Source organism: Onychostruthus taczanowskii, unplaced genomic scaffold, assembly GCF_017590055.1.
Source record: "Onychostruthus taczanowskii isolate IOZ18803 unplaced genomic scaffold, ASM1759005v1 scaffold188, whole genome shotgun sequence".
Lineage (NCBI taxonomy): Eukaryota > Metazoa > Chordata > Aves > Passeriformes > Passeridae > Onychostruthus > Onychostruthus taczanowskii.
Genome location: NW_024499106.1, coordinates 536,911 through 562,138, shown reverse-complemented (window position 1 = coordinate 562,138; position 25,228 = coordinate 536,911). Strand labels below are relative to the sequence as shown.

Genomic DNA, 25,228 nt, shown 5'->3' with positions numbered 1-25,228 from the left:
TGGGGGGTGCCAGGGGGCACAGGGGGGTACTGGGGGGCACAGCACCCTGCCTGCTCAAGGTGGGCACCGGTGTGCCAGAGGGCATGGAGGTGCCAGGGGGCACTGTGCCCTGCCTGCTCAAGGTGGGGCACAGGGGGACAAGAGGGGTGCCACGGGAGCACAGGGGGTGCCTGGGGGACACAGCACCCTGCCTGCTCAAAGTGGGCACGGGGAGTGCCCGGGGGGCATGGGGAGTGCCAGGTTGCTCAGGGGGGCACTGTCTCCTCCAGCCTGTCCTTGTCCCCTCCATCCTTGGGCTGGCACTGTCCTCTGTCCCAGGCTGGCACTGGGACTGGCCCTGTCCACTCCAGCCAGGGGGGCACGGGGAGTGCCAGGGGGGCAGGGGGGTGTCAGGGGGGCACAGGGAGTGCCAGGGGGGCACGGGGGTGTGTCAGGGGGGCACAAGGAGTGCCAGGGGGGCACCCCCTGCCTCACCGGGGTCTCTGCTCTAGTGCCAGGGGGGCACAGGGAGTGCCAGGGGGGCACGGGGGGGTCAGGGGGACACGGGGGTGTCAGGGGGCACAGGGAGTGCCGGGGGGGCACCCCCTGCCTCACCGAGGTCTCTGCTCTTCCCAGACCAAGGACTGGTGGACGTACGAGTTCTGCTACGGGCGGCACATCCAGCAGTACCACCTGGAAGGTGACCCTGGGGACAGGGCAGGGACACAGTGGCACTGAGGACCCCTCCCCACGCCCCTCAACACGTGCCCACTCTGTGCCCACCCCCCCAGAATCTGAGATCAAGGGCGACGTCCTGGTCCTGGGCTATTACCAGTCTGCCTTCGACTGGGATGACGAGACAGCCAAGGTGGGCACAGCGGGCAGGGGCAGGGCTGCGCCCACGCCGTGCCCACCCTGCGCCCACGCCGTGCCCACCCTGTGCCCACCCTGTGCCCACCCCTGCAGGCCTCCAAGCAGCACCAGCTGAGGCGCTACCACAGCCAGAGCTACGTGAACGGCTCCCGCTGCGACCTCACCGGCCGCGCCCGCGAGGCCGAGGTCCGGGTAAGGACGGCGGGCACGGGGGGCACCGGGGGGCACCGGGGGGCACGGCAGCGCCTCACCCCGGGGCCGTGCCCACAGTTCCTGTGCGAGGAAGGCGCCGGGGATTACATTGCCCGCGTGGACGAGCCGCAGTCGTGCCAGTACGTGCTGACGGTGCACACCACGCGCATCTGCCACCACCCGTTCCTGCGGCCCGCCCCGGGGCTGGCACCGCAGCCCATCCGCTGCCAGCCCGCCCTGTCGCCCGCCCAGTACGTCCAGTACGTGCGTGCCCAAGTCTGTGAGTACCAGGGAGGCCTGGGGGGGGTGTGGGTGTGGGGTTGGAGATGTGTGCTGCCCGTCTCGAGGCTGGCACCGAGCCCTGGTGCAGGGCTGGCGCTGTCCCCTTCAGCCTGGGGCTGGCACTGTCACCTCTGTCCTAGAGCTGGCACTGTCCCCTCCAGCCTGGGGCTGGCACTGTTCCCTCCATCCTTAGGCTGGCACTGTCCTTTCCAGCCTAGAGCTGGCATTGTCCCCTACAGCCTAGAGCTGGCACTGTCCCCTTCAGCCTAGAGCTGGCACTGTCCCTTCCAGCCTGGCTCTTGTCCTCTCCAGCCTGGCCCTGTCCCTTTCATCCTTGGGCTGGCACTGTCCTCTTCACCGTGGATCTGTCCCCTCCATCCCAAGACTGGCCCTGTCCCCCCTATCCAAAAGGTGGCACTGTCACCTTCCTGGCCCTGTCCCTTCCATCCCAAGGCTGGCACTGTCACCTTCCTGGCCCTGTCCCCTCTGTCCTGGGACTGGCACTGGGACTGGCACTGTTCCCTCTGTGCCAGGGCTGGCCGTGTCCCTCAGACACAGGGCTGCCATGGTCCCCTGCAGCGTGGAGCTGGGGCTGTCCCCCAGCTGTGCTGTCGCTGTCCCCTGTGTCCCCAGCTGACACCAAGAGGAAGGTGGAGGAGATCTCGGAGGAGCTGCGGACGCTGGACACGCGGCTCTGGAGTGACAGGGACAGCGAGCCCCCCTCCCAGAGCCCTGGGGACCCCCAGGAGGGTATGGCCCTGTCCCCTGCTCACGGTGACAGCACTGCCACTGTCCCCTCTGCTCCTGGGAGCCCCCTTGGCTGTGGGCTTGCAGCTCCCAGTGGCAGGCGTGTCCCCCCTGTGGCAGCTGTGTCCCCCCCGTGGCAGGGAACCAGCCAGAGCCAGCCAGGGATGTGACAGCTGGGCAGCAGGAGGTGACAGCCACAGCCAGTGAGCAGCAGGACAGCACCAGGGTGAGTCCCAGTGGCCCTGGGGACATTCTGGGGGTCTCTTTGGGGGGATTTAGGGTCCTGCTCCATCCCCTGTGTCCTCCCTGCAGGAGCCATCCCCGAGGGCAGCTGGCGGTCGGGCAGCTGGTGAGTCCTGGGGTGTCCTCCCCGTGTCACCTCCATGTCCCCTGTGTCCCCCCGTGCCCCCCCTGCCACTGCCACCCCCCTGTTGTGGCTTCCCTCGTAGATCCACGGAAGAAAATCCACTTCAAGGTGATCCGCAGCCCCGGGGACCTGCTGCAGTTCATCGAGGAGCTGAAGGAGACCACCAGGAAGGTGGGCACCTCCCCCCTGCCCCTCGGGCCTCTCAGTGCCTCAGTTTCCCCCTGAGCTCCTTCCCACTGCCTCAGGCCAAGGAGAAGGCGAGCGAGGAGGAGGAGGAGCAGGAGGAGGCAGCAGCCAAAGCTGCCCCAGCCCCACCTAGCCCTGCAGAGCCCCCCAGCCCCGAGGCCCTGCCTGGCCCCGAGGCCCCCCCCACGGGGGAGGAGGAGGAGGAGGATGAAGAGGAGGATGAGGATGAGGAAGAGGAGGCAGGGCCGCTGCTGGCTGGGCTGGAGCTGCTGCCACGGGAGCAGGTGGCGAGGCTGAAGGAGGAGGTGAAGAGCCAGATGGAGCAGGAGTTTGACAGCATCATCAGTGAGGTGGGACCCCTGGGCTGGGACCCCCACAGGGGCACTGGGACCCCCACAGGGACGCTGGGATCCCCCTGCCTGGGCTGGGACCCCCACAGTGGCCATGGGACCCCCTCACCAGGCTGGGACCCCCACAGGGATACTGGGACCCCCTGACCGGGCTGGGACCCACACAGGGGCACTCGGGGCAGCACAGTGACACTGGGACCCCCCTGATTGGGCTGGGGCCCCCACAGGGACACTGGCACCCCTTTGCCCGGGCTAGGACCCCCACAGTGGCACTGGGACTCCCCTGACCGGGCTGGGACCCACACAGGGGCACTGGGAGCAGCACAGTGACACTGGGACCCCCTGCCTGGGCTGGAACTCCTCTGGCTGTGCTGGGGACCCCTGGGAGGGTTGGGACCCCCTGGCTGGGCTGGGAACCCTATGGGATGGTCAGGGCTGTCCATCAGAGATGGGGACAGCCTGGGGACAGCGTTTCTGGGCCAGCTGCTCTGGGGGGCAGCTGGTCAGGCCGGGACCCCCCTCCCACCCCGGCTGCAGGTGGAGGATGAGCTGGAGACCGAGGGGCTGAAGGGCGAGTTCGACCGGAGCCGCGCCACGCGCACGCTGGCGTCCACCCTGACCCGCCTGATGGACCGGCTGGACAGGGCCGAGCCCCGCCGCGACCCCCCCGAGCCCCGCCACGACCCCTCCGGGCCCCCCCCCGCTCCCGGGGGGCGCAGAGAGAACGAAGAGGAGGAGGAGGAGAAGGAGGAGGAAGGGGGAGCCGCGAGGAAGGGCAGCCCCCGGCCGGGCAAGGAGGGGCGGGTGCGGGTGCGGACGGGAAGGGTCGGGAGCCGCGACACCCCCCAGGAGCGGGAGCCTCTCCGGGGCAAGCAGGAGCCCCCCCGGGAGGAACGGGAGCCCCCCCGGGAAAAGCAGAGCCCCCCGCAGCTGCCGCAGGTGGAGAACGAGGTGCGGGAGCTGCTGGCCAAGGAGGGGCTGCGGGCTGAAGGTACGGAGGGCTCCGGCCGGGGGGGACGGCAGGGGAGAGTTCCCCCGCCCCAAATCAACCCCCCCCCGCCTCAAATCAACCCCCCCGGGCCCCCTCCGCAGGGAAAATCGAGATCAAGATCGTGACGGCGTCGTCGGGGGGCGAGGAGGAGGAGGCGGCGCAGTGGCTGTCGGAGGAGGATTCCCGCAGCCTTGGGGGGCTGAGGAATGGGGGGGAAACTGAGGCACGGGGAGACACACTGAGGTGGAGAGAGTGGGGACAGGACACAGGTCGGGGGGGAGCTGAGGAGGGAAAAGTGGGGTACAGGGGGGCAGCGAGGTGAGAGGAGGGCACAGGTCAGGGAGGGCACCGAGGTGAGAGGGCACTGAAGTGAAGGGGGGGCATGAGGTGAGTGGGCACTCAGGTGAATGGGGGGCACAGAGGTGAGGGGATGGGGGTCACTGAGGGGGCACTGAGATGGGGGCACAGAGGTGAGTGGGCACAGAGCTGAGTGGGCGCTGAGCTGAGTGGGCACAGAGCTGAGTGGGCGCAGAGCTGAGTGGGCGCTGAGCTGAGTGGGCACACAGCTGAGTGGGCACAGAGCTGAGTGGGCGCTGAGCTGAGTGGGCGCTGAGCTGAGGGGATGGGGGCACTGAGTGGGCGCTGAGCTGAGGGGATGGGGGCACTGAGTGGGCGCTGTTCCCAGGTGCAGGGCACGGAGGAGGCGCAGAAGGAGCGCCGGCGGCAGCAGGCTCTGGAGGACAATTACCGCTTGGGGGGGTCCTGTTGCCACTGGAGCCGTTCGTGCTGCCCCCGGCCCGGGGGGTCTCTCTCTCATAATGAGATGTCGCGGAGTCGTTCGCCCCCCCGTTTTATCAATAAACCGAGGTCACCCCGGGCTGTGCCTGTGTCCCCCCCGTCCCGGGGTCTACGTTCCTCACCCCCAAAATTGCGGGGAGGGGCGGGGCGGTGAGCGCGGCAGCCAATCAGAATTAGGGCGGGGCCAGGGGCTCGCCCGGCCTCGGCCAATGGGAGCGCGGGGGGCGGGGAACGCGGAGCCCCCGGGACCCCCGGACGGACCGGGACCACCGGGACTGTACCAGCCCTCGGGGACAGCGGAGCCCCCGGGACCCCCGGATCCGCTGGGACCCAGCAGGGCCCCCAACCCACCCAGGAACCAACATTGGGACCCCCGGGCTGAGCCGGGACCCCCGACCCTCGGCACCAGGTGAGGCCACACCGGCACCCCCCGTGCCAGAACTCCCCCCGTCCCCACCCGCCTCGCCCCCACTGCCCCCCCACGGGAGGATAACCCAGGGGTCGGGGGGGAGAGGTCACCACTGTCCCCCCCTAACTGAAAACGGGTTCAGTGTCACCCACCCTGCGCCCCCTGGATTTGGGGTGCCCGTTCAGTGTCACCCACCCTGCACCCCCTGGATTTGGGGTGTCTGTTCAGTGTCACCCACCCTGCACCCCTGGATTTGGGGTGTCTGTTCAGTGTCACCCACCCTGCACCCCCTGGATTTGGGGTGTCTGTTCAGTGTCACCCACCCTGCACCCCCTGGATTTGGGTGCCCGGCTCGGGGTGCCATTTCTGCCCCCTGGGTGTCACCCCCTCTCCGTGTGTGTCACCCCACCCTCCGTGGCTCTCTCTTGTCCCCCACCCCACGGGCTCCACCCCGGTCGGTGGCAGTGGCAGACGAAGCCGCAGCGGCTGGGGGGTCCCGGGGGGGTCCCCACTGACCCCCACACTCCCAAACCAGGTGGCCCCATGCCGCTCCGGGGCCTGCAGAGCCCGCGCCTCTCCTTCCACGGGGGCCTCTTGGTGGGCTTCATCACCACCTTCCTCCTCCTCCACGGCCTCCTGCTGCCCCAGCCGGTGCCTGCCCCCAGCCGGGACCCCCGGGTGGCCGATGCCCCCCCCGGGACCCCCCCGTCCCCCGTGCTCTACGGCGCGGCCCCGTCGGACGCTGCAGGTGGGCGCTGCTGCCAGGGCGGGTGGCGCTGGGAGGGGACACGGGGGACTCTGCCGGGGTGGGGCCGGCAGGGGAGCGTGGGGGGGCCTCACCCCCTCTGCTCCAGTGCTTGGGGACGGTGACCACGCCCCGACGGCGACAACGCGGGGACATCGAGCTCTCTGCTCCGCGCTCCTTGTCCCGCAGGCGAGGACGCGGGGGTGGCGCGGGGGCTGTTCCAGCGGGTGCGGGTGCTGTGCTGGGTGATGACAGCGCCCCAAAACCTGGAGAGCAAAGCCCGCCACGTGCGGGACACCTGGGCGCGACACTGCAACGTGGCCCTGTTCGTCAGCTCCGAGCCCGCCCCGCACTTCCCGGCCCTGGGGCTGGGGGTGCCCGAGGGCCGGGGGCAGCTCTACCGCAAAACCGCGCGGGCGCTGCTCTACGTGCAGCGGCACCTCCGCGCCCGCGCACACTGGTTCCTCAAGGCCGACGACGACACCTTCGTGCTGCTGGACAACCTGCGCTGGCTGCTGGCCGCGCACTCGCCCCAGCGGCCCCTCTACTTCGGGAAGCGTTTCCGACCCTTCGCCCGCCAGGGCTACATGAGCGGCGGGGCCGGTTACGTGCTCAGCCGGGCGGCGCTGGCCCGAGCGGCCGCAGCCCTGGCCCGCGGCACCTGCGGCCACGGCGGCCCCGAGGAGGACGTGGCGCTGGGACGGTGCCTGGAGAGGCTGGGGGTGGCTGTGGGGGACTCGAGGGACACGTGGGGACGGGAGACCTTCCACCCCTTCCCGCCCGAGATCCACCTCACGCACCGCTTCGCCCCGGGCTTCTGGTACCGGAGTTACAGCTGGTACCCCGTCGTGGAGGTGGGTCACAGCTCAAGGGGGGACCCTGTCACTGTCTGGGCAGCTGGCGGGGGTGGTTGTGGACCCCCACAAGTGACCGTGCACCCCCATGCACGGCCAGACCCCCCACGTGTATCCTCAGTACCCCACAGTGGCCACTGTCTCCCTGAGAGCGGCCACCGCCCTTTGGGTGGCACTGTCCCCACCATACCTGGCTGTAACACAACCACGGACCCCTTGTGTGGCTCTGGTGTCCCCACCGTGCGTGGCCACGACCCCCCCGCTTGTCCCTGGTCACCTCCTGTGGCCGTGACACCCTCGAGGTGCAGCCACGTGTCACCCCCATGCCTGGCTGCCGTGTCTTGCCACCACGGCCATGGGGGCCATGGCATGGCCCCTCAAATCCCCGTGAGGTCCCCAGCCATGCCAGGACATTCCTACCCTGTGTGTGACCAGTGTGTCCCCCACGTGGCCACCGTGTCCCCCCTCACACCTGGCCACAGGTGCCCCCTGTGTGCCCACGGTGGCCTTGGTGCTCCCCGCATAGCCACGATCCCCTCCCATGGCCGTAGCCCCCAGCCTGTCCCCCCTACGTGGGGCCCAAACTCCAGCCGTGGTGTCCCCGCTGTCACCAGGTGTCCCCTCTGTGTCCCTGTGGCCTCTGCGCTGGCACTGCCCCTGCCAGGGGCTCTGCTGACCAGGAACAACCCCCAGCGCCCCTTCCCCACCCTGCCCCGTGGCACCAAGGGGGCGGGGGGGCCCTGGGTGCCCGGTGCCACCCCTCAGTGTCCCCTGTGTCCCCCCAGGGCCCGCAGTGCTGCTCAGACCTGGCCGTGTCCTTCCACTACGTGTCCGGGGAGGAGATGTACGCGCTGGAGTACCTGAGCCAGCGGCTGCGCCCCTACGGCTACCGACCCCGCTACCGGCCCCCCCTGAGCCCCCCCGCGACCCCCAACGCGCCCTGGACCCCCGCGGTCCCCAACGGCACCGGGACCCCCGCGGTCCCCACAGCCCCCTGGACCCCCGCGGTCCCCAACGCCACCCGGAGCCACCCCGGTCCCCAAGCACCCAAAGCCCCCGAGCCCTGCCCGTCCCCTTCCCGGACTCCCCTGCGGTGACGTGGCCCCAAATTTGGGGAGTTCCTGCAGTGGGGTGTGCCGGAAGACCCCCCCCACCCACATCGCCCCACTCCTGCCCTGGGACCCCAAATGCCCCGAGCCCCCCCCGTGTCCTGCGCCCACCCCAACCGCGCGTCCCCGGCGGACCCGCGTGGCCCTAATTAGCGGCTGTTAATGAGCTTTGCGGGATTGGGTGGCCCTGATCCGGGGTGCCGGGAGCGGGACGGGGCCGCGGGGCTTTGGGGGGACCGGGGAGGGACCGGAGGTGTCTGAGCAGGGCACGGAGCTGGGGAAGGGGGGAAGGGTCCCACCGGGGGGGCTCTGGGTGGTGGGACCCCGACAGGACCCCAAGGCACTGCCAGGCCCCTCTGTGGGGACCCTCCCCTCCTGTCCCCTCCTGTCCCGTCGCCGCCTCCGTGGCTGAGCTGGCCGTGTCCCCGCTCTCCGTGTGACCGTGCTGGCCCCCCTTGGTGGCTGTGCCCCCCTCAGGGTGTCCCTCCATGGTGACAGTGCCCCCCCCAAGTCCCTGTTGTCCCCGTGGTCCCCCGTGTTGCCCCCCCAGGCCCCCACGGACCCCCGTGACCGTGACCCTGTGGCACCTCCCCAGGTCCCTGGAACCCCCCCAGGTCCCTGGACCACCCCCCCCCCCGGATCCCTGGACCCCCGCAAGTGATTGCCTCAGCTCCTGGGGGAATTTTGGGGGTCGGGAGCAGTGGAGAGGGGATGGTGCCCCCCGGGCTGCGGGGTGAAGGAGGCTCCGTATTTGGGGGTCCCTGCAGTGGGGGGAGCCGCCCCCCATTCCTGCCCTGGAGACCCCAAATGCCCTGAGACACATCCCCCCCATCTCCCGCGCCCCCCAGGCGGACCCTGGTGGCCCTAATTAGCGGCTATTAATGAGCTTTGCGGGGATATGATGGCCTTGATCCGGGGACAGAGCGGGGGGGGAGGGTCCCACTGTCACTCTGGGGGGTCTGCGGGACCCCACGGTGGGGGGAGAGCCGGGGACAGAGGGACAGGGAGCAGGGTGGCAGGGGGACAGGGAGCCCCCCTGTCCCTCTGGGGGGTCTGCGGGACCCCACGGGGTGGGGAGAGCCGGGGACAGAGGAACAGGGATCAGGGTGGCAGGGGGACAGGGAGCCAGGGGGACAGAGGGACAGGGGGACAGAGGGACAGGGGGGCAGAGGGACAGGGGGACACGGTCTGAGCTGGGGACAAGGACAGGTCCTGCAGCTGTGAGCGCCTCTGAGCTGGTGGTAGTGAGGGACAGCGGGGCTGGGAGGGTGGCAGGGGACAGCTGGGGGACCGCCCGGGTGGTGACGGGAGCAGCGGCTGGGGACGAGGAGGGGACAGTGAGGAGGGGACAGTGGGGGCGGGACAGTGAGGAGGGGACATTGGGGGTGGGGGTTGCCCAAGGCTGGGGGGCGGTACAAGACAAGATGGCCGATTTTGGCACCCCTGTGTCCCTGAGCCGCTCCTTGTCCCCGCACAGCCCCCCCGAGCCCCCCAGAGTGTCCCCTCCCCATCTCCGCACGTCGCTGTCCTGCGGCTGCAGCCGGGCGCTGTTGGCTCCGCCCAGTCCCACAGACCACGCCCACATGTGGCCGCACCCCACTAAGCCCCGCCCACACAACAGGCACAGCCCACTGCACTCGCCAGTGTAACCACGCCCACATAGTTTACGTCACAGCCTCGCCTACCTATCAAGCCCCGCCCTTTGAATAATAATAATATTTGTTGGTCACGCCCCCTTATTTACATAGGGACGTCCTACATCAAGTCACTGCCCCTCCGGCCCCGCCCATCTCATTACTATGCAAACCCCGCCCCAGCTCAGATGGTCACACCTACCACGGTGCTGCCCCGCCCCCAGGCCCCGCCCCCACCTCTCAGTTCCTCTCGGGGAGGGGGGGGCGCCGGTACCCTGTCGCTGTGTGACCCTCCCCCCGGGGTGCCCCTACCTCGGCTCTTTGACCCCCGAGTGCCACCTGTGTCACCCACCCGGCGTGTCCCCACTGTCACCCACCCCCCGTGTGACGGTGTCACTCACCCGCCATGGCCTCCGCCCCCCGTGTCACCCACCCTCCGTGCCACTAACGCCCCGCACGAGTGTCCCCTGTGTCCCCTGTGCCCCCCCGTGTCCCCTGTGCCCCCCGTGTCCCCTGTGCTCTCCATGTCCCCTGTGCCCCGCTTTGTCCCCTGTGTCCCCTGTGCCCCCCCCTCCGGCCCCGCCCATCTCATTACTATGCAAACCCCGCCCCAGCTCAGATGGTCACACCTACCACGGTGCTGCCCCGCCCCCAGGCCCCGCCCCCACCTCTCAGTTCCTCTCGGGGAGGGGGGGCGCCGGTGACCGGTGGGGCACGGACCGGAGCTGCGACCCCTCCCCAGTGCCCCTCGGGGTCCCCCCCGTGTCCTCCAGTGCCCCCCAGTGCTTCCAGTGCGCTGTGTTCCCTGTGCTCTCCATGTCCCCTGTGCCCCGCTGTGTCCCCTGTGTCCCCCCTGTGCCCCCTGTGCTCTCCATGTCCCCCAGTATTCCCCGTGCCCCTCCATGCCCCTGTGCCCCGCTGCGTTCCTGCCACCCCCGTGTCCCCAGTGTCCTCCATGTCCCCTCGTGTCTCCCCGTGCCCCCCGTGCCCCCCGTGTGCCCCGGGAAGGACGAGCCGTGTCACAGCACCAGTGTCCGACATTGTCACGTACTTACAGTCACACCCGAGAGATGAAAACGCTGGGCGTCTCTGGGGCGTCACAGCTGGGGCGCCCCTACATTCATGGGGGGTCCCGGGAGGGAGGGGGACGCGGCGGCCCCCCCATGCCGGCGGGAGGGGGTCGGGGGTCCCGCCGGTTGTGCCCCCCCGCGGGGGGAGGGTCTGGCTCTATCCTATCGCTAAACAAAGCAATAAATTAACGGGGTCCTCCCAGGGCATGGGGACATGGGTGTTAGGGATGGCAGGGTGGCACCACGGGGGGACACAGCACGAGGGAACGGGGACAGGGGTAGGACAGGGTGATGTGAGCAGGGGACAATGGGGTGGGGGGTGAGGGTGACAAGGGCGGGGGTGACAGGGACAGGGGACGGCATGAGCAAGGATGACACGGGCAGGGGTCGCCCCGCCGTCAGTACCCCCACCCCAGCTGTGCCCACCCCACGCTGGGGCACAATACCCCGCGGAGGGGACAGGAAGGTGGCAGTGGCATCGCTGTGACCCCTGGCACGGGGGTCCCTGGCACGGAGAGGGGGACAGGACCAGCGGAGACCCCGACATGGAAAGGATAATAAATAGAGCATCAAAAGTACAAACCGTGGGCAAGGGGCGACCCCGGGGGTGGCACCGGGGTGACCCCGGGCAGCGGGCACTCACAGCCGGGGGGCACCTGGGGGCACCGGGGGGCTCCGGGGGGCTCCGGGCCCCTCGGGGCTATACCAGGGCGGAGCGGGGCTCGCAGGGACCCACGCTGGCGCAGCTGCTGCGGCGGCGGGGCCCGGGGGTCGGGCGGCCGCCGGGGGTCNGGGCAGCCGTGCTGCAGCAGGATGTCGGCGCACTCGCGGCTGCCGGCGCGGCGGGCGTAGAACAGCGCCGTGCGACCGTGACCGTCCCGGGCCCGCACGTCGGCCCCGTACTGCGGGCACAGCCGCGCGTCACCCGCGGGGCCACCGCACGTCCCTGGAGGCCGTGGGGCGTCCCTCGGGGATGGGTCACACCCCCCGTGTCCCCCCAGGGTGTCTTGGCACATCGCAGGATTGCCATGGGCGCTTCGTGTCCCCCCATGGTCATGCTATTGTTCCCAAGAGTGCACCACGTCCCCCATGACCACAGCGTGTCCCCCAAAGCCACCCCACGGTCCTCATGGCCACGTCACATCCCTCAAGACCATACCATGCCCCTGGTGACCACCTCATGGTCCCCAAGACCACACCCTATCCCCCAGGACCACACCACGTCCCTCAAAGCCACCCCATGCTCCTCATGGCCACGTCACTCTCCTCCCAGCAATGCCATGGTTTCCAAAACCATCCCACATCCCTCAGGGCCACACCACAACCCCAATGACCACCCCATATCCCCAAGACCACCCCATGTCCCCATGACCACATCACATTCCCCATCACCACCCCATGTCCCCCATGACCCTGCCATCTGTCCTCTGGCCACGCCACAGTGCCCAAGACCACCCCACATCCCCCACGGCAGCACCACAAGCCCACAGCCACCTCAAGGTCCCTACGATCCCATGATCTTCCCCCTGGCTGTGCTGTGATCCCCAAGCCCCCTCCAGGTGCCCCATGAGCACCTCACACCCCCCATGGCCACCCCATGACTACACCACATCCCCCAAAGCCACCCACAGTCCTCATGGCCGTGTCACTCGCCTCCTGGCCATGCCACGGTTCCCCAGGCCACCCCCCATCCCTCCAGGCCACACCACACCACCAATGACCACCCCATGGTCCCCATGACCACCCCACATCCCTGAAGACCACACCCTGTCCCCCATGACCACCCCACGGTCCCCATGACCACATCACATCCCTCAAGACCATACCATGTCCCTGATGACCACCCCACGGTCCCCAAGACCACCCCCCATCTTTCAAGGCCACATGACATCCCCAATGACCACCCCATGTCCCCATGACCACCCCACATCCCTCAAGACCACACCATGTCCCTGACGACCACCCCACGGTCCCCACGACCCCACCACATCCCCCACACCCATGTTATAGTCCCCACGACCCCACCACATCCCCCACACCCATGTTATAGTCCCCACGACCCCACCACATCCCCCACACATGTGGCATGCCACACGTGGCATCGTGTCACAGACCCATGTCACAGTCCCCAGAACGATGTCATCCTCCTCATGTCCGTACCACAGCACCCACCACAAACCCACATCCCCCAAATCCCCCCCAAGACCCCACCACTCCCCCCGCCCAACGCGCTGCCCACCCAGCCGTGCCCCACGTACCCACACCAGCAGCTGGGTGACCACCACCTGGGCGGTGTCGCAGGCCAGGTGCAGCGCCGTGCGCCGCTCCGCGTCGGCCGTGGGCACGTTGAGCTGCTCCTTGTGGCTGTGGGCCAGCAGCAGCAGCACGGCGGGCAGGTCCTGCTGGCCCACGGCCCCCAGCAGCCGCTCGGCCAGCGGCGCCTCGGCCGCGGGCAGCGGCGCCAGGAACAGCCGCTGCTCGTACTTGGCACGGATCCACGACTCCCTCTCCTCCCTGGGCACGGGGACACGGGTGTTAGGGACGGCAGGGTGGCACCACGGGGACACGGGTGTTAGGGATGGCTAAGTGGCACCACGGGGATGCAGAGATGGAATTCCTGCTCCTCCCAGGGCATGGGGACACGGGTATTAGGGATGGCTAAGTGGCACCATGGGGATGGAGAGATGCAATTCCTGCTCCTCCCAGGGCATGGGGACATGGGTGTTAGGGATGGCAGGGACACGGGGACACGGGTGTTAGGGATGGCAGGGTGGCACCACGGGGATGCAGAGATGGAATTCCTGCTCCTCCCAGGGCATGGGGACACGGGTATTAGGGATGGCTAAGTGGCACCATGGGGATGGAGAGATGCAATTCCTGCTCCTCCCAGGGCATGGGGACATGGGTGTTAGGGATGGCAGGGTGGCACCACGGGGACGCAGAGCTGCAATTCCTGCTCCTCCCAGGGCATGGGGACAGAGGGACACGGGTGTTAGGGACGGCAGGGTGGCACCACGGGGACGTAGAGATGCAATTCCTGCTCCTTCTGGGCATGGGGCACGGCCGTAATGGGAGGACACAAGGATGTGGCCATGGGGACACAAAGGTGGCAGGGGTGCATAGTGGCATCGCAGGGACAGGGAGAGTGAAAATTGGGTGACACCTGAGGGTCAGGGACAGAGGGTGGCAGCAGGGTGGCACGGGAGGTGCCACACAGGGGTGTCAGGAAGTGCAGGGGTGTCAGTGTGGCATTGCTGGGTTGTGGGGTCACAAGGGACAGGGGGGTGGGGACATGGGGGCATTGGGGGCATGGGGTGGCACCGCAATGATGTGAGGGGAAGGGGCATCAGAGTCCATGGGATGGCACAGCAGTGACACACGGGGTGGGGACACAGGGCATCAGGGAGGTAAGGGTGGCATCACGGGGGCATAGGGGACAGGAACTTGTAGTGGTATCAGGGATGGCTGGGTGGCATCACAGTGGCACAGAGGACAGGGACATGTGGTGGCATCAGGGATGGCAGGGTGCCATCACGGTGGCATAGAGGACAGGGACATGTGGCAGCATCAAGGATGGCTAGGTGGCATCACGGCGGCACAGAGGACAGGCACACCCAGTGACACCAGGCATGCCAGCTCACCATCACGGTGGCACACAGGACAGGACCATGCGGCGGCACAGGGACAAGGGGTGACACGGGGGGGCACACGGGGCGGGGGCGACGCACCGGGAGGACTCGTGGGTGGGCTTGCAGCGGCCGCGCGGGTTCTGCTCCCAGATGCTGTTGGCCGTGGCGTTGCCGATGGCCGTGAGCACCAGGGTCAGCTCCCGCGGCCAATCGTCCAGGTCCAGCGAGCGCACGCGCGACACGTGCGTGCCCAGGTTGCGGTGGATGCCCGAGCACTCGATGCAGATCAGGGCGCCCAGGTTCAGGCTGGCCCACGTGGGGTCTGCGGGGTCACGGGGGGCGTGGTTGGGGTGCCGGCTGAGCTGTGGCACCCCCGGGGTCCCCATGGTGTGGGACATGGTGTGACACAGGGCATGGCACGTGGTGGCTCATGGCTCCGTGTGGCGTCGTGTCACCCATGGCATGACGTGTCCTATGGCATTGTGTGGCTTGTGGCATTGTGTGACCCTGGCATGGTGTGACCTGGCGTGGTGTGACCCATGGCACCACGTGGCACCGTGTCACCCATGGCATCATGTCCTATGGCATTGTGTGGCTTGTGGCATCGTGTGACCCATGGCATCATGTTCTATGGCATTGTGTGGCTTATGGTGTTGTGTGACCCTGGCATGGTGTGACCACGGGGGGAGTGGTTGGGGTGCCGGCTGAGCTGTGGCACCCCCGGGGTCCCCATGGTGTGGGACATGGTGTGACACAGGGCATGGCACGTGGTGGCTCATGGCTCCGTGTGGCGTCGTGTCACCCATGGCATGACGTGTCCTATGGCATTGTGTGGCTTGTGGCATTGTGTGACCCTGGCATGGTGTGACCCATGGCACCACGTGGCATCCTGTCACCCATGGCATCATGCCCTATGGCATTGTGTGGCTTATGGCGTTGTGTGACCCATGGCACAGTGTGGCCTGTGCCATCCATCGTGTGACCCATGGCCTGTACCATCCATCGTGTGACCCATGGCACCGCGTGGCACAAGGCAACACACGACCCAGAACATCACGTGACCCACGGCATCGTGTCACATGTGGCATCAGGTGGCCCACAGGGTTGCCAGGTGGCCCACGGCCCGTGGCACAATCTCACCCCGTGGCACCGCCAGCTGGATTCAGGGCTCTGCAGTGCCCATGCCCCCACTGTCCCACGAATGGATGTCCCCCCATGTCCCATGGCCCACCTGTGCTGCCCATTGTCCCACAAATGGATGTCCCCAATGTCCCCTGCCCACCCATGCCCCCCGCTGTCCCATGAACTGATGTCCCCCCCGTCCCATGTCCCACCTGTGCTGCCCATTGTCCCACGAATGGATGTCCCCCCTGTCTCCTGCCCGCCCGTGCCCCCGCTGTCCCCGGTGTCCCCGGGACTCACTGGGTGCCCCGCAGTCCACGCAGAGCGAGTGGTGTGACCCATGGCACCACGTGGCATCCTGTCACCCATGGCATCATGCCCTATGGCACTGTGTGGCTTATGGCGTTGTGTGACACTGGCATGGTGTGACCCATGGCACAGTGTGGCCTGTGCCATCCATCGTGTGACCCATGGCCTGTACCATCCATCATGTGACCCATGGCACCGCGTGGCACAAGGCAACACATGACCCAGGACATCACGTGACCCACGGCATCGTGTCACATGTGGCATCAGGTGGCCCACAGGGTTGCCAGGTGGCCCACGGCCCGTGGCACAATCTCACCCCGTGGCACCGCCAGCTGGATTCAGGGCTCTGCAGTGCCCATGCCCCCACTGTCCCACGAATGGATGTCCCCCCATGTCCCATGGCCCACCTGTGCTGCCCATTGTCCCACGAATGGATGTCCCCAATGTCCCCTGCCCACCCATGCCCCCCGCTGTCCCATGAACTGATGTCCCCCCCGTCCCATGTCCCACCTGTGCTGCCCATTGTCCCACGAATGGATGTCCCCCCTGTCTCCTGCCCGCCCGTGCCCCCGCTGTCCCCGGTGTCCCCGGGACTCACTGGGTGCCCCGCAGTCCACGCAGAGCGAGTTCCCGCGGGCGTTGCGGATGGCCTGGATGGCCACGGCCTCGCTCTGGCTGTCCATGCGCGCCTGCGGGGAGGGGCACGGGGGTGAGAGGGGCAGCGGGGTGGCACGGGCACCCTGCCAGCCCCCGCCGAGGTCCCACCTTGTTCTTGCTGCTCTCGCAGCACTGCAGGCTGGCCAGGATCTGGCTCTCGATGGCCTGCACCCACGCGTCACGCTCCTCGAAGCTGCCGGCCTCGAAGTGCCACGTCTGCCCCGTGCTTGACACGATCAGAAACTCAAAGTTCTCCTCCTCTGCGGGACCAGAGACCCCCGGGGGGGCGGTGGGATGGGGGTCCTACACCCACGGCGGGCTGGACTGGCCCAGCACCCACTCCAGCCCCCCACACCCACCACTGGCACCCAAATCCTGCCCAACCCCCCTCCCCAGTGGTCCCCACCCCTGCTGGGGTGTGTGCTGGCAGCAGGCAAGGGGGGCACAGCCACATGCACGGGAGGCACCGCTCACGCCACGTTACCTGTTTTATAAATATTTCTTAAACTACCAAAACTTTTTAATTTCCACATTTTGCGCTTGGCTGCGGAGGGTCCGGGCAGCAGGAGTAGAGAGAGGAAACGGGGACAGAGTCAGGGGGGCCCACGAAGCCCTGGGGACGGTGCAGAAGGTGGCAGGCAGTGGCAGAGCGAGGGGGATGCGTGGACAGCGTGGCTGAGCATGGGCGGGGGGTGAGGGGCAGCATCACCCCAGATCCCCCCGAATTCTGGGGCGTCGTTGCCGTGGAGGATGGTGGCCTTGTCCCCACAGTGCCATGGGTGACTGGGGCTGGGGACACATGGCTGTGGCACCCACCTTCTGCCTGCCCACCCGAGCCCTCGGTCTTGGACGGCGTCATCAGCTTCTTCCGCCGGTGCTTCTTCCTGTCCACCAGCGGCGAGGGCGGAGGGTCCCTCGCGCTGCCGGGGCTGGACACGGCCTCGAAGGACAACGGGGACTCTGCAAGACACCACACGAGGGGCGCTGGGGGCACCAGGGACACCAGGGTCCCCAGGGGCACCAGGGTCACCAGGGGCACCAGGGGCACCAGGGACACTGAGGTCACTGGGATCACCAGGCTCCTGAGGACCAGGGAGCTCACCAGGACCACTGAGGCCACCAAGGTCACCAAGTCCATCAGAACCACCCAGGTCAGGCCTATCAGGGTTACCAAGTCCACTTGGGCCACCAAAGCTACTGGACTCACTGGGGTCACCAGGGTTAGAAGTCCCCCAGAGGTGCTGGGCATACTGGGGTCATCAGAGCTCACCAGGGTCACTGATCTCACTGGGATCACCAGGACCCAGCCCCAAGGCCACCAGGTTCATTGGTCTTAACAACCAAAATCCCTGGGGCCACCAGGGTCACAAGAGACTCTTGGCTCTTGTCATGAAGGTCACCAGGGCCACGGGGCTCACCAGGCTCACCAGGTTCATTGTGGCTTCTGGGACTCCCAGGTCCATATGTTCACCAGGGCCAGCAGTTTCACTGTGGCCACCAGCACCACCAAAGGGCCACCAGGTCCCTGAGCTCACCAGGACCACCAGGGTTATTGTGGTCACCAGGGCCACCAAGGGCCACCAGGTCCCTGAGCTCACCAAATCCACCAGGGTTATTGTGGTCACCAGGGCCACCAAGGGCTCACCAGGACCACCAGGGTTCTTGTGGCCTCCAGAGCCACCAGAACCACCAGGGCCACCAAGGACCACCAGGTCCTTGAGCTGCTCAGGAGTCACCGTGCTCAGGGAGGCCACCATGGGGACGTCCCTGTGGGTGGCCCGGGAGGTGGCCGTGCCCCTGCCTGTGCTGGTGTCACTCACCTGAGGCGAGCTTGGCGCCCGAGGCGGAGGCGCAGCGCTGCAGGGACCCCTTGCCCACCACCTTCAGCCCTGGCTCGGGGGGCAGGCTCAGCCCCACCGAGGGGACACTGCCTGCAAGGGGGAGGGCCGGTGTCACAGAGGTCCCCGCGGTGTCCCCGCACCCCCCGGTGCCCCTGGTGCTCACCGCCCGGCTCGGGGTCCCGCAGCAGCCCGTTGATGCTGGCCGAGGGGCCGCAGGCGGAGATGGCGCGCGGCGGACGCTTCCCGGGCACCTTGACCGTGGTGCGGAGCAGGTCCATCTCCTTGCCGTGGGTGCTGTGGATGTAGTCCTGGGGGGACAGTGAGGGTGACACCGGGCTCTCCCACGCTTTGGGGACCGCGGGGGGATGGGGACACTCACGTTGATGCTGGGGTGGTAGAACAGGAGGCCGTTGCTGGACAGGGTCACGTATTTCTTCTTCCACTCCTTGTTCAGGGAGTTGCCGCTGCGCTTCAGCAGGAAGCTCTGGGGACAGGGAGCAGTGAGGGGACAGAGGGGACACTGGGACCCAGCCACAGCCTCCTGCCACTGCCACCACCCACCTGCTTGATGGGGATGGCACGGCCACTGCCGGCCACCTCGCCTCGGCTGTCCAGGCTGCGCTTCTCAGAGTCGCTGCCACGGCGCGTCTGCGGGCACAGGGCGGGGACAGGGGATGGCACTTGTGGCACAGCTGGGGACACTGGCGTGCCCACATGTCCCCCACTGCTGGAGCCTGGTGGTGGGGACATTGGGGTGCCACAGACCCCACCACTGCAGCTCCATGGTGGGAACACCCTGGGTGCCCACGTGTCCCTCAGTGCCACCACCACGTCACAGGGGCAGTGTGGATGCCATGTGTCCCCCTCAACCCTGCTAGAGGACACATCAGAAGCCCCATGGTGGGACACCCTGGGTGCCCTGCCAGTCCCCCATCCCCACACTAGATGCCCACATGTCCCTCAGTGCCACCACCACCATGCCAAGGGGACAACTGAGATGCCACGTGCCCCTCAATGTCACCACCCTGCCAGGGGGCACCTGGGCTGCCATATGTCCCTTGCTGCCACCACCCCATCAGGATGACGTTCCGGATAACGCATCCCCCCCGTGTCACCACCGCCGTGCCAGGGTGCCTCGTGGCCCCGGTGCCACCCCGGCCGGGCACTCACGGCGAAGAGGCTGGTGCGGCGCTTGGCCCCGCGGTGCAGCGAGCTGGGCGTGCCCAGCGGGGCCGGGGTCTCGCTGCGCAGCTCCCGGTGGCTCACGTTGGGCGTGGACGGCAGCGAGGACGAGTAGTCGCTGGTGTGGCCACCGTTGCTGGTCTGGGGGGACACGGGGTCAGTCTGGGCAGTGCCCGGAGGCCAGGCCGGGGGGCGGGGGGTTACCTGGCTGGGGTGGATGCCCCCCACGGGGGTGGAGGCGGCCGAGTGGCTCGGGGAGCTGGGCAGGGACTTGCAGGACGCCATCAGCTGCTGCTGCTTCTTCAGCGCCACGGCCTTCTGGGCCACTGCAGGGAGCCTGAGTCAGGAGGGACAGACCCCACCTGCCCAGGCACCAGCCTGGACACCCACACCTGGACATGGGCCCCATCCTCATCCCACCTGGACACAGGCCCCATGCTCATCCCACCTGGACATGGGCCCCATCCTCATCCCACCTGGACACGGGCCCCATCCTCATCCCACCTGGACACTGTCCCCATCCCACCTGGACACTGTCCCTATCCTCTTCCCCCCTGGACACTGTCCCCATCCCACCTGGACACGGGCCCCATGCTCATCCCACCTGGACAGTGTCCCTATCCTCATCCCCCCTGGACACTGTTCCCATCCCACCTGGACACTGTCCCCATCCTCATCCCACCTGGACACTGTCCCCATCCCACCTGGACATGATCCCCATCCCCATCCCACCTGGACACTATCTCCATCTCACCTGGACATGGGCCCCCTCCCCATCCCACCTGGATGTGGCCCCCATCCCACCTGGGGTGGACATGGTCTCTGACCTACCCAGCCGAGGGTCTGCCCCACCTGGACACAGTCCCCTGCACTACCCTGTCCACTGTCTCCACCCACCTGGACATGGTCCCTCTCTCACCTGGACATGGCCCTGTGGCCACCACTCCCCTCGACCCAGATGTGCTCCCACGCTGGCCACCACCCCTGTCTGACCAGGTCACTCCTCCCATCCCACCTGGACATGGTCCCCATCACACTGTCCCCGCCTCACCTCGTTACCAGCCCACTCCCACCCCCCAGAGGACGGTCACCCACCCTCGGTGAAGACCCTGTCCACGTTGAGGCCGTAGGTGGCACAGGTCTCGTAGTAGAGGCAGCGCCGCATGTCTCATCCCACCTGGACACAGGCCCCATGCTCATCCCACCTGGACATGGGCCCCATCCTCATCCCACCTGGACACAGGCCCCATGCTCATCCCACCTGGACATGGGCCCCATCCTCATCCCACCTGGACACAGGCCCCATGCTCATCCCACCTGGACATGGGCCCCATCCTCATCCCACCTGGACATGGGCCCCATCCTCATCCCACCTGGACACGGGCCCCATGCTCATCCCACCTGGACAGTGTCCCTATCCTCATCCCCCCTGGACACTGTTCCCATCCCACCTGGACACTGTCCCCATCCTCATCCCACCTGGACACTGTCTCCATCTCACCTGGACATGGGCCCCCTCCCCATCCCACCTGGATGTGGCCCCCATCCCACCTGGGGTGGACATGGTCTCTGACCTACCCAGCCGAGGGTCTGCCCCACCTGGACACAGTTCCCTGCACTACCCTGTCCACTGTCTCCACCCACCTGGACACGGTCCCTGTCTCACCTGGACATGACCCTGTGGCCACCACTCCCCTCGACCCAGATGTGCTCCCACGCTGGCCACCACCCCTGTCTGACCAGGTCACTCCTCCCATCCCACCTGGCCATGGTCCCCATCACACGCTGGTCACTGTCCCCACCTCACCTCGTTACCAGCCCCCTCCCACCCCCCAGAGGACGGTCACCCACCCTCGGTGAAGACCCTGTCCACGTTGAGGCCGTAGGTGGCGCAGGTCTCGTAGTAGAGGCAGCGCCGCATGTCCCCGCAGAGCGCCCGGGCGCGCGCGTCCTCCACCGCCCGCGGGCTGGACGAGCTGATCTTGTCTGGGGAGTCAGGGGCTCAGCTGGGGGTGCCCCGTGCTGCTCCCACCCCCACAGATCCCCCCGTGCCCCCCCGGCTCACCCTGGGTGCCCACCAGCGCCAGGGCCACGTCGCTGGTGCCGCGGAGGTCGCTGAGCAGCGCGTGCAGCTGCGCCACCTCCTCGAAGCTGCTCTCGCTCTCCAGGCTGAAGACGAAGATGACGGCGTCCGCCCAGCTGGCAAACTGGGGGGCCACGGGCGGGGGTCAGGGCTCGGCTCTGGCCAGCGTGGCCCCCCCGAGCCCCGGTCCCCTCGTACCTGTGCATCCGGAGCACCGGCCTCCTCCCGGATGAGCAGGAGGTGGCTCTGGCCATCAACTGTCACCTCACGCTTGAACTGGCCACCTGCAGCGGGGGAGGGGAGGGGAAGGGGCAGACCCTGCAGGTGTGCTCTGCCCACGTGGGTGGAACCTCCCATGGCCATGACCAGCACCATGTGTGAGCAACACTTTGACCCCAAAGGGCCCACAGCCATGCCCAGCACCATGGCCTTGCCCATTCCATGACCATGTCCATCCCCTGGTCATGCCCAACCCCACCACATGTCCATCCCATGCCCAGCTCCATGGATATGTCCACTCCTCCATCTCCATCTCCATGGACACTCCATCACTGAACCCATCCCTGTGACATGCCCATGGTCACATCCATCCCATGCTCATGGTCATGACCATCCTGTGCCTGTGGTCACGTCCTTCCCATGCTCATGGTGACATCCATCCCATGCCCATGGCCACGTCCATCCCATGCTCATGGTGACATCCATTCCATGCCCATGGTCATGTCCATCCCATGCTCATGGTGACATCCATTCCATGCCCATGGTCACGTCCATCCCATGCCCATGGTCACATCCATCCCATGCCCATGGTCACGTCCATTCCATGCCCATGGTCATTTCCATCCCATGCTCATGGTGACATCCATTCCATGCCCATGGTCACGTCCATCCCATGCCCATGGTCATGACCACCCTGTGCCCATGGTCACGTCCATCCCATGCTCATGGTGACATCCATTCCATGCCCATGGTCATGTCCATCCCCATGATCACTCACTCTCGGTGGGCTCCAAGCCCACGTAGGAGCCGGTGAGGAACCGATGGACGAGCGCCGACTTCCCGCTCTTGCTGCTGCCCAGGACCCCCTGGGTGGGCAGAGAGCATGTCAGGATGGCTGGGGACACGGTCTTCAGGGGACATGGTCTTCAGGGGACACGTGGACATGGGAACATGGGGACAAGGGGACACGGGGACACGGGGACACATCACCCACCAGGCGGATCTCGGGGATAGAGCGGCCCAGGGTCCACTCCTGGCTGTTCACCAAGGCCTCTGCAGAGGGAGAAGGGTGAGACAGAGCCCAGGAACCCCTGGGCAACCCCCAGCAGCCCCTGGCACCCCCAGGAGCCCCAGTCCCGGGGGGCCCCCACCCCACCCCGCGGCGCAGCAGCCGCTTCCTGCGTGGGCGGCCACCAGCTGTCACCCAGCAACGGCACCGGGCCCACGGGGGCGGCGGGAGGACGTGGAGATGCCACGTGGCAGGGACGGGGACGTGGCAGCACGAGGCGTCGTGTGCCAAGGCACGAGGATGCAGAGGACACGGGGACACGGTGGGCACGGGGATGGAGAGCACGGCGTGGCACGGGGACGCGATGGGAACCACGACGGGCACCAGGACACCGGGTGGCACGAGGACATGGTGTGGCATGAGGACACAACGGATCCCAGGATGTGACAGCCGTGAGGGCACAGAGTGACATCAGGACATGGTGCGGCATGGGGACACAGTGGGAGCCACCAGGCCGTGACAGGCACTGGGACACGGCGTAGCACAAGGATGTGGCATGAGGACACAACGGGCACCAGGGCACAGCATGGCAGGAGGATGTGGGGTGGCACAAGGACACCATGGATTCCAGCACACGATGGGAACGAGGACACGATGCCAGCGGTGCATGACAGCCCCAGGCCTGAGGATGTAGCATGGGGTGAGCACAAGGTGTGGCACAGGGACACAATGGACACCAGGACATGGCGTGGCACAAGGACAAGGCATGGCACAAGGAGGATGCAGTGTGGCACAAGGACATGGTGTGGCATGAGGACAGGACATGACACGAGGACACAGTGTGGCACACGATGGGCACGAGGCTGTGGTGGCACCAGAGCGCAGCGCATGTGGCACAAGGACACGGCGTGGCACAAGCACCTGGCATGCCATGAGGACGTGCCCTGTGCCCCCCACATCTCCTACCTGGCATCCCCAGCCCCTCTGGGCAGCGGTGGCACCACAAAGGGGGAACCTGAGGCAGGACACAGCCAGAGGGTGCCCCCCTTTCTGTGCCTCACTTTCCGCCACAACACGGAGCCGGTTCCGTGCCACGCACGCGCCAGCCGGGAAAGGGTTAACGCTGCTGCCTGTCACCCCTCACATTGTCACCGAGCTGCCACCCCCGGCCCTGCAGGTGCTGCCCACGCACCCCGCGGTGCCAAGGTGCGTGCAGGCAGACAGGGGGATGCCGGGGGGGGACAGAAGGACACGGGGGGGCCGCGCGGCGGCCGGACAGATGGGGGACAGGATGCACGGGTGTGACGCACGGATGGAGGCGAGGACAGACGGACGGATGGCGGGACAGAACGACGGAGGGGGAGGTCGCTCCTGACTCCCTTGGAGTTCCCCCAGTGGGGAAACTGAGGGACAGGATCCCCACCATGGGGATCCCCCCACAGCCAGCACCCCACCCCGCCGAATCGGGCACCGCACATGGCCCCAGGGCACAAACACGGCCCGGCCCAGCCCGGGGGTCACAGCCCCCCTGAGCCGACAGAGCCCTGAACCCCACAGCCCCCTGAACCCCTCAGCCCCCTGAACATACAGAGCCCTGAACCGCTGTGGCCCCACTGAACCCCACAGCCCTCCTAAACCCCACAGCCCCCACCCCACAAACCTCCCATACCCCACAGCCCCCCGAACCCCACAGCCACGGGGAGCAGACTGGTCCCGCTGCTCCACACGAGCCCCGGGGGTCCGGCCGCCTCCTCCGCCCTCCAGGGAAACTGAGGCACAACACCACGGCCACAGTGGGCACCGCTACAACTGGCCCAGGTCACCGAGGGGCGTGGGGACACCGAGCCGCGGCCGGGGCGACCCCCGGGCTCCCGCGGGCCGGTACTCACTGTGGGGGGTGGCACTGGCCGGGTCGGCGCCGGGGGGAGACCAGGGGGGCGCGGGGTGGGTGGGGGTCGCCGCAGGGCTCTTGGTGAAGATGCCGCTGATGAACTTGAGCATCTTTCGGTCGCGGGTGGAGGCGCGACCCCCCTCGCGTCCCCGCTTGAGCCCGGTCTCGGGGGCGGGGGCGGGCACCAGACCCCCCGGCTGCAGGTCGCTGTAGTCCAGGGTCTTGCTCTTGCCCTTGCTGGGGGACAGCCGGGCCCGGGGGGGCCCCTCGCTCTTGCCCCCCGCCTTGGGGCGCCCCTTGCCCTCTCCCTCGGGCCACGAGAGGCGGCTGCCGGCCGCTTTGCCGGGGGCTTTGCCCCCTCGGGGCTCGGGGGTCCCGCGGCTCCCCCCGCCGCCCCCCGCTTTGGGGGGTTTGGGACCGGCCAGGCGGAGGCGGCGGGCGCCGGCCGAGGGGTGCGGGGAGGCTGTGGGGTGGTCCAGGGGCGGCGGGGGGGCCCTGCTTCCCTCTGGGGGGCCCTCGGGGCCCCCCCAGGTGGCCTGGCTCAGCAGCGGGCGGCGGGGGGTCGCGGCGGGCTGGGGGATGTCCAGGGCGGCCAGACCCCGCTCCCCCGGCCCCTCCAAGGTGCCCTTGGCCCCACGGGGGTCGGGTTTGGGGGGCAAGGCCGGCAGCGGGGGGGGCAGCAGCGCCGGGTCGGGTTTGG

At 67.9% G+C, this 25,228-nt stretch overlaps 3 protein-coding genes across 3 annotated transcripts in view; 2 read left to right on the top strand and 1 right to left on the bottom strand.

The window, feature by feature from the left end:
• The window catches only part of OS9 (OS9 endoplasmic reticulum lectin), a 7,386-nt gene extending 3,097 nt beyond the window's left edge, over positions 1 to 4,289 (top strand). Inside the window, exons 4-15 of the mRNA XM_041401241.1 lie at positions 616 to 679; positions 771 to 847; positions 946 to 1,044; positions 1,123 to 1,324; positions 1,960 to 2,076; positions 2,214 to 2,299; positions 2,386 to 2,422; positions 2,523 to 2,611; positions 2,686 to 2,739; positions 2,851 to 2,976; positions 3,514 to 3,967; positions 4,069 to 4,289. Of these exons, the coding sequence (XP_041257175.1) occupies positions 616 to 679; positions 771 to 847; positions 946 to 1,044; positions 1,123 to 1,324; positions 1,960 to 2,076; positions 2,214 to 2,299; positions 2,386 to 2,422; positions 2,523 to 2,611; positions 2,686 to 2,739; positions 2,851 to 2,976; positions 3,514 to 3,967; positions 4,069 to 4,289 (1,626 nt within the window). The remainder of the gene's footprint in view (positions 1 to 615; positions 680 to 770; positions 848 to 945; positions 1,045 to 1,122; positions 1,325 to 1,959; positions 2,077 to 2,213; positions 2,300 to 2,385; positions 2,423 to 2,522; positions 2,612 to 2,685; positions 2,740 to 2,850; positions 2,977 to 3,513; positions 3,968 to 4,068) is intronic.
• A 60-nt stretch (positions 4,290 to 4,349) lies between these two features.
• On the top strand, positions 4,350 to 7,870 carry LOC121334270 (glycoprotein-N-acetylgalactosamine 3-beta-galactosyltransferase 1-B-like). The gene is given in 6 exon segments (XM_041401239.1): positions 4,350 to 4,354; positions 4,906 to 5,126; positions 5,129 to 5,167; positions 5,710 to 5,922; positions 6,109 to 6,773; positions 7,559 to 7,870. Coding segments are annotated over 6 exon segments (1,455 nt in total).
• A 3,285-nt stretch (positions 7,871 to 11,155) lies between these two features.
• Positions 11,156 to 25,228, bottom strand: part of AGAP2 (ArfGAP with GTPase domain, ankyrin repeat and PH domain 2) — an 18,381-nt gene continuing 4,308 nt past the window's right edge. Inside the window, exons 2-18 of the mRNA XM_041401238.1 lie at positions 22,623 to 22,681; positions 22,407 to 22,494; positions 21,608 to 21,693; positions 21,392 to 21,533; positions 21,178 to 21,312; positions 19,531 to 19,652; positions 19,315 to 19,467; positions 18,706 to 18,792; positions 18,524 to 18,628; positions 18,308 to 18,452; positions 18,124 to 18,234; positions 17,120 to 17,263; positions 16,412 to 16,563; positions 16,245 to 16,335; positions 14,315 to 14,537; positions 12,845 to 13,100; positions 11,156 to 11,488 (exon numbers count right to left, since the gene is read on the bottom strand). Coding sequence (XP_041257172.1) covers positions 11,156 to 11,488; positions 12,845 to 13,100; positions 14,315 to 14,537; positions 16,245 to 16,335; positions 16,412 to 16,563; positions 17,120 to 17,263; positions 18,124 to 18,234; positions 18,308 to 18,452; positions 18,524 to 18,628; positions 18,706 to 18,792; positions 19,315 to 19,467; positions 19,531 to 19,652; positions 21,178 to 21,312; positions 21,392 to 21,533; positions 21,608 to 21,693; positions 22,407 to 22,494; positions 22,623 to 22,681 — 2,432 coding nt within the window. The remainder of the gene's footprint in view (positions 11,489 to 12,844; positions 13,101 to 14,314; positions 14,538 to 16,244; positions 16,336 to 16,411; positions 16,564 to 17,119; positions 17,264 to 18,123; positions 18,235 to 18,307; positions 18,453 to 18,523; positions 18,629 to 18,705; positions 18,793 to 19,314; positions 19,468 to 19,530; positions 19,653 to 21,177; positions 21,313 to 21,391; positions 21,534 to 21,607; positions 21,694 to 22,406; positions 22,495 to 22,622; positions 22,682 to 25,228) is intronic.